Below are 12,826 nucleotides of genomic sequence, written 5' to 3'. Positions count from 1 at the left end.
ATCAATAAGATGTCTACGGAAAGCTTCCCTCCTGCGAATGGTAGGCACCTTGTCGTGGTGCAGGGGCTTAAACCGCAGCACAGCACGGCATCTCCCATCCGCCAGGGATGATGCAGCTTAGCATCTCCCCTGTGGGATGGCAGAAGCCGCATGTGCGCGGCGACCAAGAGCTACCACCTCCTAATCCAGGGTGTCATGCGACCCGTGCCCATTGGAATGATTTGCAGCCAGGCAGGTAAATTTCGGTCGGTGTATTCGAACGGAGCCTTCCCAACTCCGGGGGCCGCCTTGGGAAGTAACGGTGGCCTTACTGCGTCAAGGGGCTCTGGCGCAGCCGGACTCTTGCGGATTGCCCCTTTCCAAGATTATACCGGGAGGGCCTACAACGACGGGCCGAACGGTCGTACGACCAAGGATGATTCAAACAACAACAAGAACAACCAAGAAACAGCCATGCAGACAACGTCAACAACTTCGGCAACAACTACGGCAACATGCGAATCCACAATAACAACAACGACAATCGGAGCAACAAGCAGAAGCAGCGGCAACAGTAGTACCGCAAGTAAGAGTGTCCCAGGAACTAGAAGAAAGTATAGGTTCCTGGATGCCCTGTCGCCTGATGAGCGAGCACTCTTTGAGGAACACGCACGTGATGATGACGGAGGCGCCCCTCTTTGCAGCGGTGCACCAGCGTAGTGAGTCCACTAGGACCACGGTAAATCGCTGCAAAATGCTTCCCCGCAACCGCCCCTTGAGCAGGATCTGACGGCAAAGAGGAGGGTGGTTTTCACTAAAGTGTAATCTAGGGGTGAACGCAAACGGAGACGGCAACGAGGGAACATTCCACGTAATCCCCCGGAGCAAAGGACAGCCAGGAGGTCATGGCGATCCTCGCAGAGCAGGAATGGAGGCGAGCCACTCTTAACGTGGTACCTTAGGTTTCCTGGAGTGACGGCATGTACACCCGAAGTCAGCTGAAAAGCGGGCTTCTGAGTAGGAGCCTTTGTACAATCCCTCTGCCAACAACGCACAGCGCACAGGTGCCCACGGTGGATACGGCGGCAACGAGACGCAGAAATCGTAGGCGTCGCCGAGCTCACGCTGCCTCGCTTGTAGGGAAGGAGCGAAGCAAAAGCCGGCACCCCAGGAGGCACCTAGAATTGAGAAGAGGAAGAGCGGCCAAATCACACCTGCAGTATCCACCCAGACCAAAGAGTGTTAGAGTAGTGACAAGCCACGGTAGGCCAGTGGAAAAGCGCGCCAACCCCAACCAGCAGCCGGTTAGAAATGCAAGCCGCAAATATGGCAGAGGCTGTGAGCAGCATTCGGATGGCTGTGCTGCCCCGCAACTACCCGGCGGAGGCCCTGGGGTCCGAACAATTAACGGCTCTCCAGTACTGCTGCATCGGAGGATCTGCCCCTATGTGTCGGCAAGGCTTCACCGTGAGCCTTCGAGACGTGCAATATTTTTCAAGGCGGCATGCTGCTGGTTGACTGCCAGGAGGAGAAGTCGGCCACTTGGCTTCCAAGAGATCACACCAAAGCTGGAATGGTTGGAAGGGTCCGGCCCTGTGCGTAAGAAGGGGCGACGAGATCCCTCAACTGTACAGAATGGTGGCCGTTCCTTCCCGAGAAGCGCGAGACAAAGGCTACGACACCGCGCCTCAATCTGGTAAATAACCAGAATGAAGGTTTAAGTAACCTCGGCGTGGAAGGTCGTAGCTAGTAAAATTGAGGGTTCCGGTGGAGACCTCAATAGTAACTGATTGACGCACGAATCCTTCAAATACATCCGCAGAGGGGTATTCCGGTCTAATATTTTTCCGCTTCGGGAAAATAATTATTAGGCCATGGGAGGCCCAAGACAACGTCGTCAATCCAGGGTGCTACGACATGGCACGACCGAATCACCAGCTCCACCCGAAACCCGCCCAAGCAGCACATGAGGCTAACTGGCGGCTGTGGTTTTCAGGAGAGGCTACACATGGAGATCCCCAAACGAACCCATCCCGGCTGTGCAGTGTGAGACTCACCGCCGCGGGTGTAAGAAAGCAGCAAGGGAGCCCCCCATACATAGCAAGGAGGCACGCTGGACCATCAACACCATGGAGCTTCAGTAAGGGGCTGGAGATGCAGGTTCGAGGAAGAGGTTGTGGACGAAGACCTGTCTCTTCACCGAACCGGTCACTATAAGCCTCCAGAAACCGGCATGGAAGTGGGCTCAGGTGAACCTACATCACGCGATCGGCCGGCCTCGGCATTCATCGTGAAGAGGTTCATCTCGGATAACCTGAGCATCCTTCTAATCCCAGGAGCCCTTGGGTTTTCAGAGGAGAGGTAAGAGGCCTCACAACGAGTAATAGCAAGGGTAATCTGGGGATCTCTCTAGCGAGAGACCTCCGGTTCCTGTGTAGTCGTTAGAATTAGCCAATATAGACTTTTTTCTGTATTTCAGAGTTTTCTAACGCAAGATCTGGTGGCTGTGCAAGGTGAAGGACAAGGAGGGTCGGACCTTTGTCATGGCGTCCGCGTACTTCCCGGTGAGACATCTACGGCCAACCCCCCCCATCGATAACTCAGTTTGGTGGGGGGAGTATTGCAGGGCCAACAATCTTTAATACCCCTGACCGACTAGAGTGATATCGATGCCAATGCGGCATCATAACGGAATGGTGGTAGTAACGGACTGCAACGGTGAGGGGTGAGTCACCTTCTTGAGTTCAATACTTAGTATACAGCATTAGTATAGAGAACGTAGGTGTGTGAGCCAACCATTCGTAACCATGCTCGCAGTGAGGTCCTAGAGCATCACCCTAAGCAACGACAGCATGACCGGTGGGTTGATCTCTACAGTGGCGGGTAATCAACAGAGCCCTCAATGTCGGATCACCGTATCATTCGTTTTCGTTCTGGGGGTGGAGTGTCGGGGAACCGACCTCCGATTCGTACCCCCCGTAATACGAAATGGCGTATTTTTCGTTTTGAGATAACCATTAAGTAACAATTAAGCATAAATATGGAGGGGCCAGACGGATTACAGGTCGTACCACAGATGGACTGGAGAGTCAGACTGAGTGGCCCATAACCAATCCATTGTGGACGCCTATCACTGCGCCTGTCCTTCTAAAAGCGACCTACCCAGTAAACTTAGCTGCCCCTGGTGGTCCAGTAGACTCTCGGCCCCTCAGACCTTAAGGTGCGCAGGCTGTTCAATAGAGCCAAGCGTCAGGGGCCTGGGAAGAATACAAACGGGCGCACCTAACAGCCTACAGCAAGGAGATTAGGTCATGCCAAGTTTGAACAGTTTCAGGAGATTCTGTTGACAAGCGTCTCCTTCGACCCGCAGAGGCAGCTCGACTGCATCAAGGCCGTTTGTCGAAGGTTAAGACGGACACAGCATCAGGAGGGAGAGAGAGGGGGGGGGTCCATAAAGAGACAAGACGGGACATATACGACGAGCGCGGAGGAAAGTGCAGAAAATTCTCCTACAAACGCACTTCCCGGAGACAGTTCCAGTGAACCAAATTCCAACCTCGGTCACACGTATCGCTCAGACTGGCTGACTGCAAGAAGCTTTTCACTGGAAGACTCGGTCATGGTGGGCACTGGCCTCCTTTGGCAAGCTACAAGTCACCGGGAGTGGACGGCGTCTTTCCCGGCCCTGTTGCAGCAGGGTATGGAATTTAATTCTCCTGACCACACCTGTTAGGGCTGAATGAGGGACAGCCTGGCGTTGGCGTATATTCCCACTGAGCTATGGAGAACTGCAAAAGTAATTTTCATCCCCCAAGATAGGGAGGAGAGACTATTCACTAGCGAATCCCCGGTTTTTGTTTGTCCGGCCTATAAGTCCCTCACAATCCTTTATGTTGAAAGGGAATGGGAGAAAAGTTATAGACAATCATATTAGATCAGAGGCGCTAAGGATCGCACCCCTGCATGCCAGGAGCAACATGCGTACAGAGCGGGCAAGATCTACAAACACTGCTTCTGTACCAACTCACAATCTGAACTGCAGATTCGCATGGATATATGGCGAAGTTGCGGATCTGCGCCTTCCCTTGACATTGAGGGTTGCCTTTGATAATGCGTCACACGTTAGCGTGAATCAGGGCACTCGAGAGAAGGAACAGTCAACCCCCCGATTACGGCAGATGGATTGAAGCCCTTCTGCGCACGACGGGTTGCGCGGAACAACTATAGGAGACAGTCAAGATTCCGGTCTTGGCACCACGATGGGCTGCCCACACGGTGGTGTGCTGTCTCCTCTGCTTTGGAAGCCTAATAGTGGACGAACTACTTGAGCTTCTCACCAGCTAATGGAATCCGCTGTCCAAGGGATTATGCGGACGACATCGTTCCCATAATGGCGAAGAGGCAGATTTTGAGAACACTCCTCTGTGACATTGTCCAAAGGGGCCTGAATCTTGGCGAAAGGATGGTGCATCACGGTAGGGCATAAACATCAACCCAACAAAGAACCACCGTGATCCCATTCACTAGGCGGAGATCTCTTCCGTGCCTGAGGCCCCTAACAATTGGACGGCACAGAAGTGGAAATGTGCGACGGGAGGTCCAAAATTCTCTTGGCCTCACCTTAGACTCAACGTTAAGATGGGGAGGCAGGGCTATTTGGACCTAACGATGTCCAAAAGCAACCAGAGCAATTATGATATGCAGACGCCTGGCCGTCACGCAGATCATGGTGTTGCAAGCCATATATTCATTAGATTGGCTGTATACCATGATAGTAAGGCCGCATCATCACCTATGGAGCGGTTGCTTTGGCCCACCAAGCAGCAAACAGTCCTTCTGTGATTTCAGAGACTCTATCAAAGCTGCAGAGACTTGCATGGTGTCTGTGCTTTCGGGGGCAATGTGCGCACAGTGCCACTAACGGTGGCACTGGAGTCATACTAGAGGCTCACACCGCTGCATCAGGTGATCAAGTTAGCAGCAAAACACACCATAGCTGCTAATGTCAGCAGAAGGCTTGTTGAAGAGGGAAAATAAGTGTCGTCCAAACAGATGGACGCACTAGCGGAAAGCACACTGCTACTCGGCGCGCTCCTTCCAAGGAGACAACACATACGAAGAAAACACACTTCAAGAAGAACTTCAAAGTGAACCTTAGGCAGCAAGACGGAGTGGAACGATTCCACTCTGGAAAAACTGCTCTGGAAGACAGTACCATCCAGTGGTACACTGATGGTTCAAAAACACCGGAAGGAATTGGGGCAGGTATTGACGGTGGGACAGGAATACTAAGGCTATCCAGCTACCTATGGGATGCTTCCCAAGCATCTTCCAGGCTGAAAGTGTTTGCTATCAGTTCAGTGGAGCCGAAGTCCCAACCTCAGCCGCAACTATCGCAACCAGCGCACTAGCTATTCTCATCGGTAGTCAGGCGGGGCAGCTAAAGGCGATCTCATCATTCGAGACCAATCGCTTTTGAGTTTGAGGATGCACAGAAAGGCTGTGCGCGGTACCAGGGCACAAGGTAGTAGAAGAATATGAGAAGGCGCGACGAGTTGGCACGCAAGGCGGCAGCGTCCTAAGATGTTTTGGGACCAGAGCCGCACATAGCGGTAGGACCCCACACTCGTAAGGAGCTGCTTCGCATGGAGGGAGAGAGAGGTGAGGGAGCAACACTGGCGACAGGCCAGCAGGTATGCGTTCACAGCCAAGCTGCTACTAGGTGGATACCGCCTCTCCAGGTTCAAAGAGGAGCTAATGAACCTCCCCCCGTTGGAGAAATTCCGCCTCCTCGTCGCAGTCTACACGGACACTGCAAGCTCAGGAAGTCACACTGTCCAAACATGGGCAGGGTCTCCTGTGCTAACTGCCGGTTCTCATGCGACTTGGAGCCGGAAACACCAGCACACTTAATACACAGGATTGCACAGCAATCTGTCAAGGAAAAAGGCATCAAGGCACCTGGATTCCATCTATATAATGCATGGTTCAAAAAATGTGTGACAAAAAACATGTTTCTTATTGAAAATTGAAATATGCGGTATGTTCATGCGGTCCCTCTATTTTTTTTTTTTTGTCAACAGATGTATGTCAGATACATACATACATAAGTACATACGTTAATAAATATTTTTATGAGTTCTTCTTTGGTAAAAAATTTATAATCTATGATTTCTCTTTAACAGATTATGTTTTTCTAGAAATTCAAACTAGATCTTGAAATGAGTTATTGTACCATATCAAAATTTAATATCGGAATTCGTCCCACTGTGCCTCGACGAGGTCACAAAACTCGGTTGCCATTCAAAAAATTTCGGGGATTTTCATTTTGTTGCCTTTATTTATTTTAGATATGAGTGTACATATGTACATACGTATTACGTACCTAAAAATGATGAGCGAAAGCGAATGCGTGCGTACATACATACTTATGTATGTATGTATATGCATACATGTATTATAAATTGTATACATATGTATATGTGTCTATGCAAATATTGGCACATGTACAATAGTGCTAATTGGCCTTTGTATAATTTAAATTTTTAGATAAATTTGTCTTTATTTTTAAACTTAATTATTTGTGTTTCTATTTTGCTTGCAAATTCGCAAAGCGTAGCAATCGTGTGAAAATTACACATGTATGTAAGGCTATGTGTATCTGGTATATACATACATATGTATGTATTTATGTTAAAGCTTATACTTATTTATTTGAAACGTTTGATTATTTATTATTGATGATAAATTGACATCGAAGTTTGCCTGCCATGCATATGGATACATACATATGTACATAACCGTATGTGAAGTTAAATAAATGTGTATTCAAATATGTGTATATGTACATATGTATGTATGTACATATGCACTCACTCGCATATGTATACATACATACATACATATGTATGCGCAAAACGATAAGACTGCAAATTTTTAACATTTATTTTGAAATTTAATATTCTTGCCATATAAATAGCATTATAAAAATTAGTGTGCATTAGTAGTATTTCGACCTTCACAAGTTCATTGGACTACGAAAATGGTAAATAAATTTGACGAAGTTGAAAAATTACTTAAAAGCATGAGACGCTAATTTCTTTTTAATTTGACATTTAAATAATTTGATATGTTTGTGCTTGAAATTAGCTAGTAAACAAGCAAATATACTTACATACATACATTATAACAGCTAGAGGTAATTTGAGAATGTTAAATTGCCAAACCAACTTCTTTAAATTTTGTTGATATTTCTGTATACATACAATAAATATTGCTCATCAGTCAGAGTTAAAGTGAAATAATTAACGCTTACACTTTACTTCTTACTAGAACAAGCTTAAATCATTGTCCTGCATATAATTATGTAGATACTGTGCGTCTCTATAAAGTTCGTATGCAAATTCCCCTGATTTTAGTAGAATTTTTTACTTTACAAATAAATCTTAAAGGAAAATAAAGTAACAGTAATGAGCAAACCATTTACGTTGTTACGTTACTTTAACATAACGAAAGAACGGACCACTCGATTTTTATTCAACACATTTAGCGAAGACACAAACCTAAACTACAGTTCCATTAAGAAAAAAGTACCGATTAAAAAAATATTATGCATGGACATAACGCCTTAAATACGCTTACAAGTGAGAATCTAATTGGAACATACTTACATTGCTTAGGCAGAGAACATAAAACATACATACGTATACATTATGTTTTATATTCTCTGGCTTAGGTACAATTAAAATTTATTAAATACCTTTTTATCAGTTCCAGTTTACAGTTTCAATCCGAGGAATAAAACAAAATTATTTTTTTTTTTAAATAATTCAATAATCCAAATTCCATATTTACTTAATTACATTCAAATAAATATAAAGGAATTTATTTGAATGCAACCAAAGGAAAACAAATGCATGTAACAATATGACTTATAAATTGCAATTTTATTCCAATTCATAGTTCACTTTATCGTTTCGCAAGTTATTCAATTTCCATTTTTTTATCCTGTTTACATTTACTCTCCTCAATACTATTCTCCACAATACCATCTACACTACGTAAATTCTTTACATTTCCAATGTTATTATTTGAAATCGTTTGATAAACACTTAAAGCTTGTGTGACGAGTGCTGTTACATCGCTAGGATTCGATGGCAGTATGAGTGTGTTATTTGTTTTCGCTAAATTTCTAAACGCATCAATATATTGCTCAGCTAAAGTGAGGGAGGCAGCATTTTTGCCATCTAAATCTTGTAATGCTTTAGCAACAGTCTGTAGTCCACGAGCACGTGCATCGGCAACAGCTAGCATAGCAGCCGCTTCTCCGCTCGCTTTATTAATTTGTTCCTGTCTTTCAGCTTCGGAGGCAAGTATACGTGATTTTCTTTTACCTTCAGCAATATTAATTTCGGCCTCGCGACTACCTTCTGACTCCAAAATAGCAGCTCGCTTACGTCTTTCTGCTTCGACCTGCATTTGCATAGCTTCATGCACACGTGAGGGCAAACGAATATCACGAATTTCGTAACGTAAGCATGCAATACCCCAAGCCTCACTTGCTTTGTTAATCGAGTCCACTATGCTTACATTGAGAGATTCACGCTCACGAAAGACCTTATCCAGTGACATCTTACCCAACTCGGAACGCATAGTGGTTTGAGCGAGTTGTGTTATCGCAAATTCTGGATCTTCAACACCATATGAAGCGCGATAAGGATCAATGATTCGCAAGTACAAAACGCCATCTATGCTCAATGTCACATTGTCCGAAGTGATGGCACTCTGTTTGGGCACATCTATTGCTATTTCCTTCAGACTTTGAACATATTTAATTTTATCAATAAAGGGCACCAGTATATTAAGACCGGGTTCCATAATTCTATGAAAACGACCCATACGCTCCACGATCCACGCCTCCTGTTGCGGCACAAACATTATTATTGTATTCATAGGTGTCGATGCTTTGGTGCGGCTTTGCTGTATTAACTGACGTCCATTCCTGAGCAACAATGATTGATGGTGTTGTTGTGATAGTCGTCCAGCGGTAGTTACAAAGGTACGCAACATTGTCAAGAACACACTTTGACTTGATTACGAATGTAGAATGCAAATAAAGATATACAGCTAATAAGTAAGTCACTGTAGAAATAATTGTTTATACAATAATATACATTTGAAACTATAAATAATACCTTGCTACCACAAATTATTAATGCTTATTATTTAATTTGAATAGGATTCGTGACAATATGCTGCATTTGCCAAAAAACACTTGCTTTCATGCCGATTTTCGGAATGTCATGAAAAATGAAATGTCATAATACTTATGTAGGTATGTATGTACAATGGCTATGTGTGCAAAGAAAAAGTATAACTTTTTAATTTCTTTAATTTAAGTTGTGCTATGTAACAAGTCTCATTAAGTGAACGAAAAATTTTGGTACGAAAACTTACACCAATTTTCACCTTATAAATTACAAATAATATTCTACTCTTTATATTTTTCCATTCATGATTAAAATAGTTTAAAACTGATTCAATTAACAAGTCTGGTAATACTACACTTTTGACAGCCGGCAACAATCCACTGTGCGTGGTTTTTTTTATTGAATTTCGAAACATTGCGATTTTCTGCCAATTTTCTAATTATCGGTTGAATTTATGCCTAATTAGTAATAGTAACGATAGAGTAAGACATCGCTCAATAAAGATAATAAAATATACAGCACTTGGAGGATTGAAGCAGTTGACGGCTGAAGGTCTATATCAATTTGTTGCCGCCAATTTGTTTTCAGTAAGAAACACGATATGTTCGGTCAGCAAACTCTTGGTGCGACCACCGCCGCACCTTCTACAAATCGTATGAATGATTTCGAAGTAACTATGCCACCGGATGATTCCGTATCTGCATTGGAATTTAGTCCCAGCACGATACCACAAAACTTTCTCATAGCTGGCGGCTGGGATAGCAGTGTGCGTTGTTGGGAGGTGGAACAGACAGGTAAAACCGTTCCAAAGTCAATGAAAACAATGGGAGGACCAGTGTTGGATGTATGTTGGTCTGACGACGGCACAAAAGTTTACATGGCATCCTGTGACAAACAAGTAAAAATGTGGGATTTAGCCTCTGACCAAGTAGTACAGGTGGCGGCACATGATGCGCCCGTAAAAACATGCCACTGGATAAAAGGGTCGAATTATAATTGTTTAATGACTGGTTCGTGGGATAAAACTTTAAAGGTATTTATTTCAAACGCCCTTTTTTTAGACAGTGTTAACATTTATTTATGTTTGGAATTTCGCTTCAGTTTTGGGATACTCGTACACCCAATCCACTAATGGCAATTAATTTGCCGGAACGCTGTTACTGTGCCGATGTAGATTATCCAATGGCTGTTGTTGGTACTGCTAATCGGGGTCTAATTGTTTATTCACTGGAAAACACACCGACTGAGTTTAAGCGACAAGACAGCCCGCTGAAGTATCAACATAGAACAATATCAATTTTTAGAGATAAGAAGAAGGCACCGACAGGTAATAATGTATATATAAAGTGCGCAATCTCATTTTAAACGTAACTTATATTAATTGAAGGATATGCGCTTGGTAGTATTGAAGGTCGTGTTGCAATCCAGTATGTAAATCCAGTGAATCCAAAAGATAATTTCACCTTCAAGTGCCATCGCACAACTGGTACTGCCGGTTATCAGGACATTTATGCTGTGAATGATATAGCCTTTCATCCAGTGCATGGTACTTTAGTGACTGTGGGTTCAGATGGCACTTTCAGCTTCTGGGATAAAGATGCGCGTACAAAACTTAAATCTTCAGAGACAATGGATCAATCGATTACAAAGTGTGCTTTCAATAACAATGGACAAATTTTCGCTTATGCGGTTGGCTATGATTGGTCAAAGGTATTTACAAATTTTACTAAGCGGTAGTTTTCTTTATTCTATAACTCATTTGGTTTACAGGGCCATGAATACTTCAATCCAGGCAAAAAACCACAAATCTTCCTCCGTTCTTGTTACGACGAACTCAAACCTCGTATTGCTTAAATTGTACACTTTATCATATAAATAGGATCACAACTAATTTCGCAAATAGAATTAGTAATTAAATTTTGAAACCGATGCATTTCAGTGATTAGAAGACAGAAACCAAAATAAAACAAATCACAACCTCTTAAGTATCCTAAACGCTTTATTTGGTACTTGATTAGCATGCCACCCTTGTGCAACAACGGATAATGACAAACAAATTAAATGTTCCACGCAAAGCAGTGTTTAATGATGGCCACCTTCAGAGTGTTCACCATCACCATGTCCATGACCGTGATCATCTTTCGAACTAAAAGCATATTCGCAACCAATGTGCACGGCAGCAGCAATTGAGCCCCACAGTAGACCACGAAGGAAGAAAGCGCGTGCACGGCTAGCATGTGTGCCCATTTTGCTGGGTTCATAACGCCACACTTCATTCCTAAAATTAGTTTAGAGTTAGATATTATTATTTGTATGCTTAGCTAAAACTAACCGCAACCATGGATCCTTTAAGCCTTGACGTGCTAGCGCTTCTTGCACTTCGCGTAACTTGGGAATATTTTCCACTTTGTAAATTGATGGATGTGGCACTTTGTAGGGTTCACCGTGTCCGTGTCCGCCCATTATTGTTTATTGCTACAACGGGAGATATACTATGAAAACATCTGTAGCTAACTTCTAATTGAAATTTTATTAAAATATAGCGGGATCGCACAATATTGACAGCAAGGTTATATAATTTTACTAGCTATTTGCGTTTGTTAATAACATGAAAACATTTGCATACTGTTCTATATTTTTATAATTGTCACTTCGTGGCATACCTCGTTGATACTTTAAAATGCAAACTCGCTTTTTAAAATAACTAAAAAGTCTTAAAGTTGCTCAAACCTTTTCTCCAATTGATATTCGGTGGTAGCAGCAAAACAGCACAAAATATTGTTTGTCAAATTTTGACAACTGAAAATCAGCTGTTGTCGGCGTAGCCATATTTCTATATATTTGAAAAAATCATCCTTCAGTTGTGTCGACATTGTTAATTTTATTAGGGGTATTCTCTTGCTCTTGCAAAACCCGGTGCACGGTGCAATCATTGCAGATTTACAACGGCACAACAACAAACACGCTGAAAAATATTTGCAATGGCTGTAAAATATGTCAGACCAAACCCATGCAACATTGTTGTAGTTGCCATTTTACATAAAGACATATTACGTCGTTAAATTGTTGAGAAAGGTAAATTTTAATTTGGTTTTATAATTTCTATTTAAATTATAAAGTTTCGTTACAGTTTTTTTTGTTAAAAATGTATGCAGAAGGTGCGCCAATTCACAATAGCCATGCAGAATAGTCATTTACAATAAATTGACTGAATTAGTCGCTCATTTATCACTAGATTCTGCAATGGGTGCTCTCGTGCCCTTGTATATTTCGGTGTAGTATTTTTGCAATCTGTAATCTTGCAAGAGCAAGAGAATACCCCTATTGATGCATTAAAATTAATAGCCCAACAATAAAGTGTCTGCTTATAACAGAAAACGAAATATATATTCGCTCACTGGATATACGTTCTCTGGTTATAGTCGCAAATGTACAAAAATATTTTATTATTCCGTTCTTTGGCTGCTACTGATTTAGTAACAATGTATACATTGTGGCATCACTGCTTTTTTGAGCAGTGTTTCCCTGGTGGAAATCACAATTGTAACAGAAATGTGCTGCACACTGAAGTTTGTGCAAACTAAAAACAGATTTTCTATTAGTATGACTTAATTGTTCAAATAATTTGCAACATACAG

At 43.1% G+C, this 12,826-nt stretch overlaps 3 protein-coding genes across 6 annotated transcripts; 1 reads left to right on the top strand and 2 right to left on the bottom strand.

Annotated features, from left to right (window-relative positions):
- Window positions 1-7,898: 7,898 nt before the first annotated feature.
- Window positions 7,899-9,317, bottom strand: LOC105224539 (stomatin-like protein 2, mitochondrial). Of its 3 annotated transcripts, none has more exons than XM_011202651.4 (2): window positions 9,174-9,317; window positions 7,899-9,067 (listed from the first exon to the last, which is right to left on the bottom strand). In XM_011202651.4, exon 2 carries the CDS (start codon window positions 9,046-9,048, stop codon window positions 7,963-7,965), a length of 1,086 nt encoding a protein of 361 aa, XP_011200953.1. In that variant the 5' UTR covers window positions 9,049-9,067; window positions 9,174-9,317; the 3' UTR covers window positions 7,899-7,962. The 3 variants fall into 3 exon arrangements, with proteins under 3 accessions (XP_011200953.1, XP_011200952.1, XP_011200954.1); XM_011202650.4 differs by having other exon boundaries at window positions 7,899-9,120; window positions 9,174-9,305; XM_011202652.4 differs by having other exon boundaries at window positions 7,899-9,105; window positions 9,174-9,284.
- A 222-nt stretch (window positions 9,318-9,539) lies between these two features.
- LOC105224542 (protein Rae1) lies at window positions 9,540-11,173 on the top strand. The gene is made up of 4 exons (XM_011202655.4): window positions 9,540-10,221; window positions 10,290-10,515; window positions 10,576-10,898; window positions 10,959-11,173. Exons 1-4 carry the CDS (start codon window positions 9,790-9,792, stop codon window positions 11,040-11,042), a joined length of 1,065 nt encoding a protein of 354 aa, XP_011200957.2. The 5' UTR covers window positions 9,540-9,789; the 3' UTR covers window positions 11,043-11,173.
- Window positions 11,165-12,050, bottom strand: LOC105224540 (NADH dehydrogenase [ubiquinone] 1 beta subcomplex subunit 3). 2 transcript variants are annotated; one of them, XM_011202653.4, is made up of 3 exons: window positions 11,919-12,050; window positions 11,521-11,663; window positions 11,165-11,466 (listed from the first exon to the last, which is right to left on the bottom strand). In XM_011202653.4, exons 2-3 carry the CDS (start codon window positions 11,649-11,651, stop codon window positions 11,271-11,273), a joined length of 327 nt encoding a protein of 108 aa, XP_011200955.1. In that variant the 5' UTR covers window positions 11,652-11,663; window positions 11,919-12,050; the 3' UTR covers window positions 11,165-11,270. The 2 variants fall into 2 exon arrangements, with proteins under 2 accessions (XP_011200955.1, XP_011200956.1); XM_011202654.4 differs by having other exon boundaries at window positions 11,852-12,001.
- Window positions 12,051-12,826: the final 776 nt, after the last annotated feature.

The sequence above is a fragment of the Bactrocera dorsalis genome, chromosome 3 (genome assembly GCF_023373825.1).
Source record: "Bactrocera dorsalis isolate Fly_Bdor chromosome 3, ASM2337382v1, whole genome shotgun sequence".
NCBI lineage: Eukaryota > Metazoa > Arthropoda > Insecta > Diptera > Tephritidae > Bactrocera > Bactrocera dorsalis.
This window is presented reverse-complemented; position numbering and strand designations above follow the sequence as displayed.

Coding starts and splice junctions, on each gene's coding strand:
- LOC105224539 (XM_011202651.4), bottom strand. CDS start 9,048: ATGTTGCGTACCTTTGTAACTACCGCTGGACGACTATCACAACAACAC.
- LOC105224542 (XM_011202655.4), top strand. CDS start 9,790: ATGTTCGGTCAGCAAACTCTTGGTGCGACCACCGCCGCACCTTCTACA. Junction 10,222..10,289: donor CGTGGGATAAAACTTTAAAG/GTATTTATTTCA, acceptor ATTTCGCTTCAG/TTTTGGGATACTCGTACACC. Junction 10,899..10,958: donor TTGGCTATGATTGGTCAAAG/GTATTTACAAAT, acceptor TTTGGTTTACAG/GGCCATGAATACTTCAATCC.
- LOC105224540 (XM_011202653.4), bottom strand. CDS start 11,651: ATGGGCGGACACGGACACGGTGAACCCTACAAAGTGCCACATCCATCA. Junction 11,467..11,520: donor TTAAAGGATCCATGGTTGCG/GTTAGTTTTAGC, acceptor AACTAATTTTAG/GAATGAAGTGTGGCGTTATG.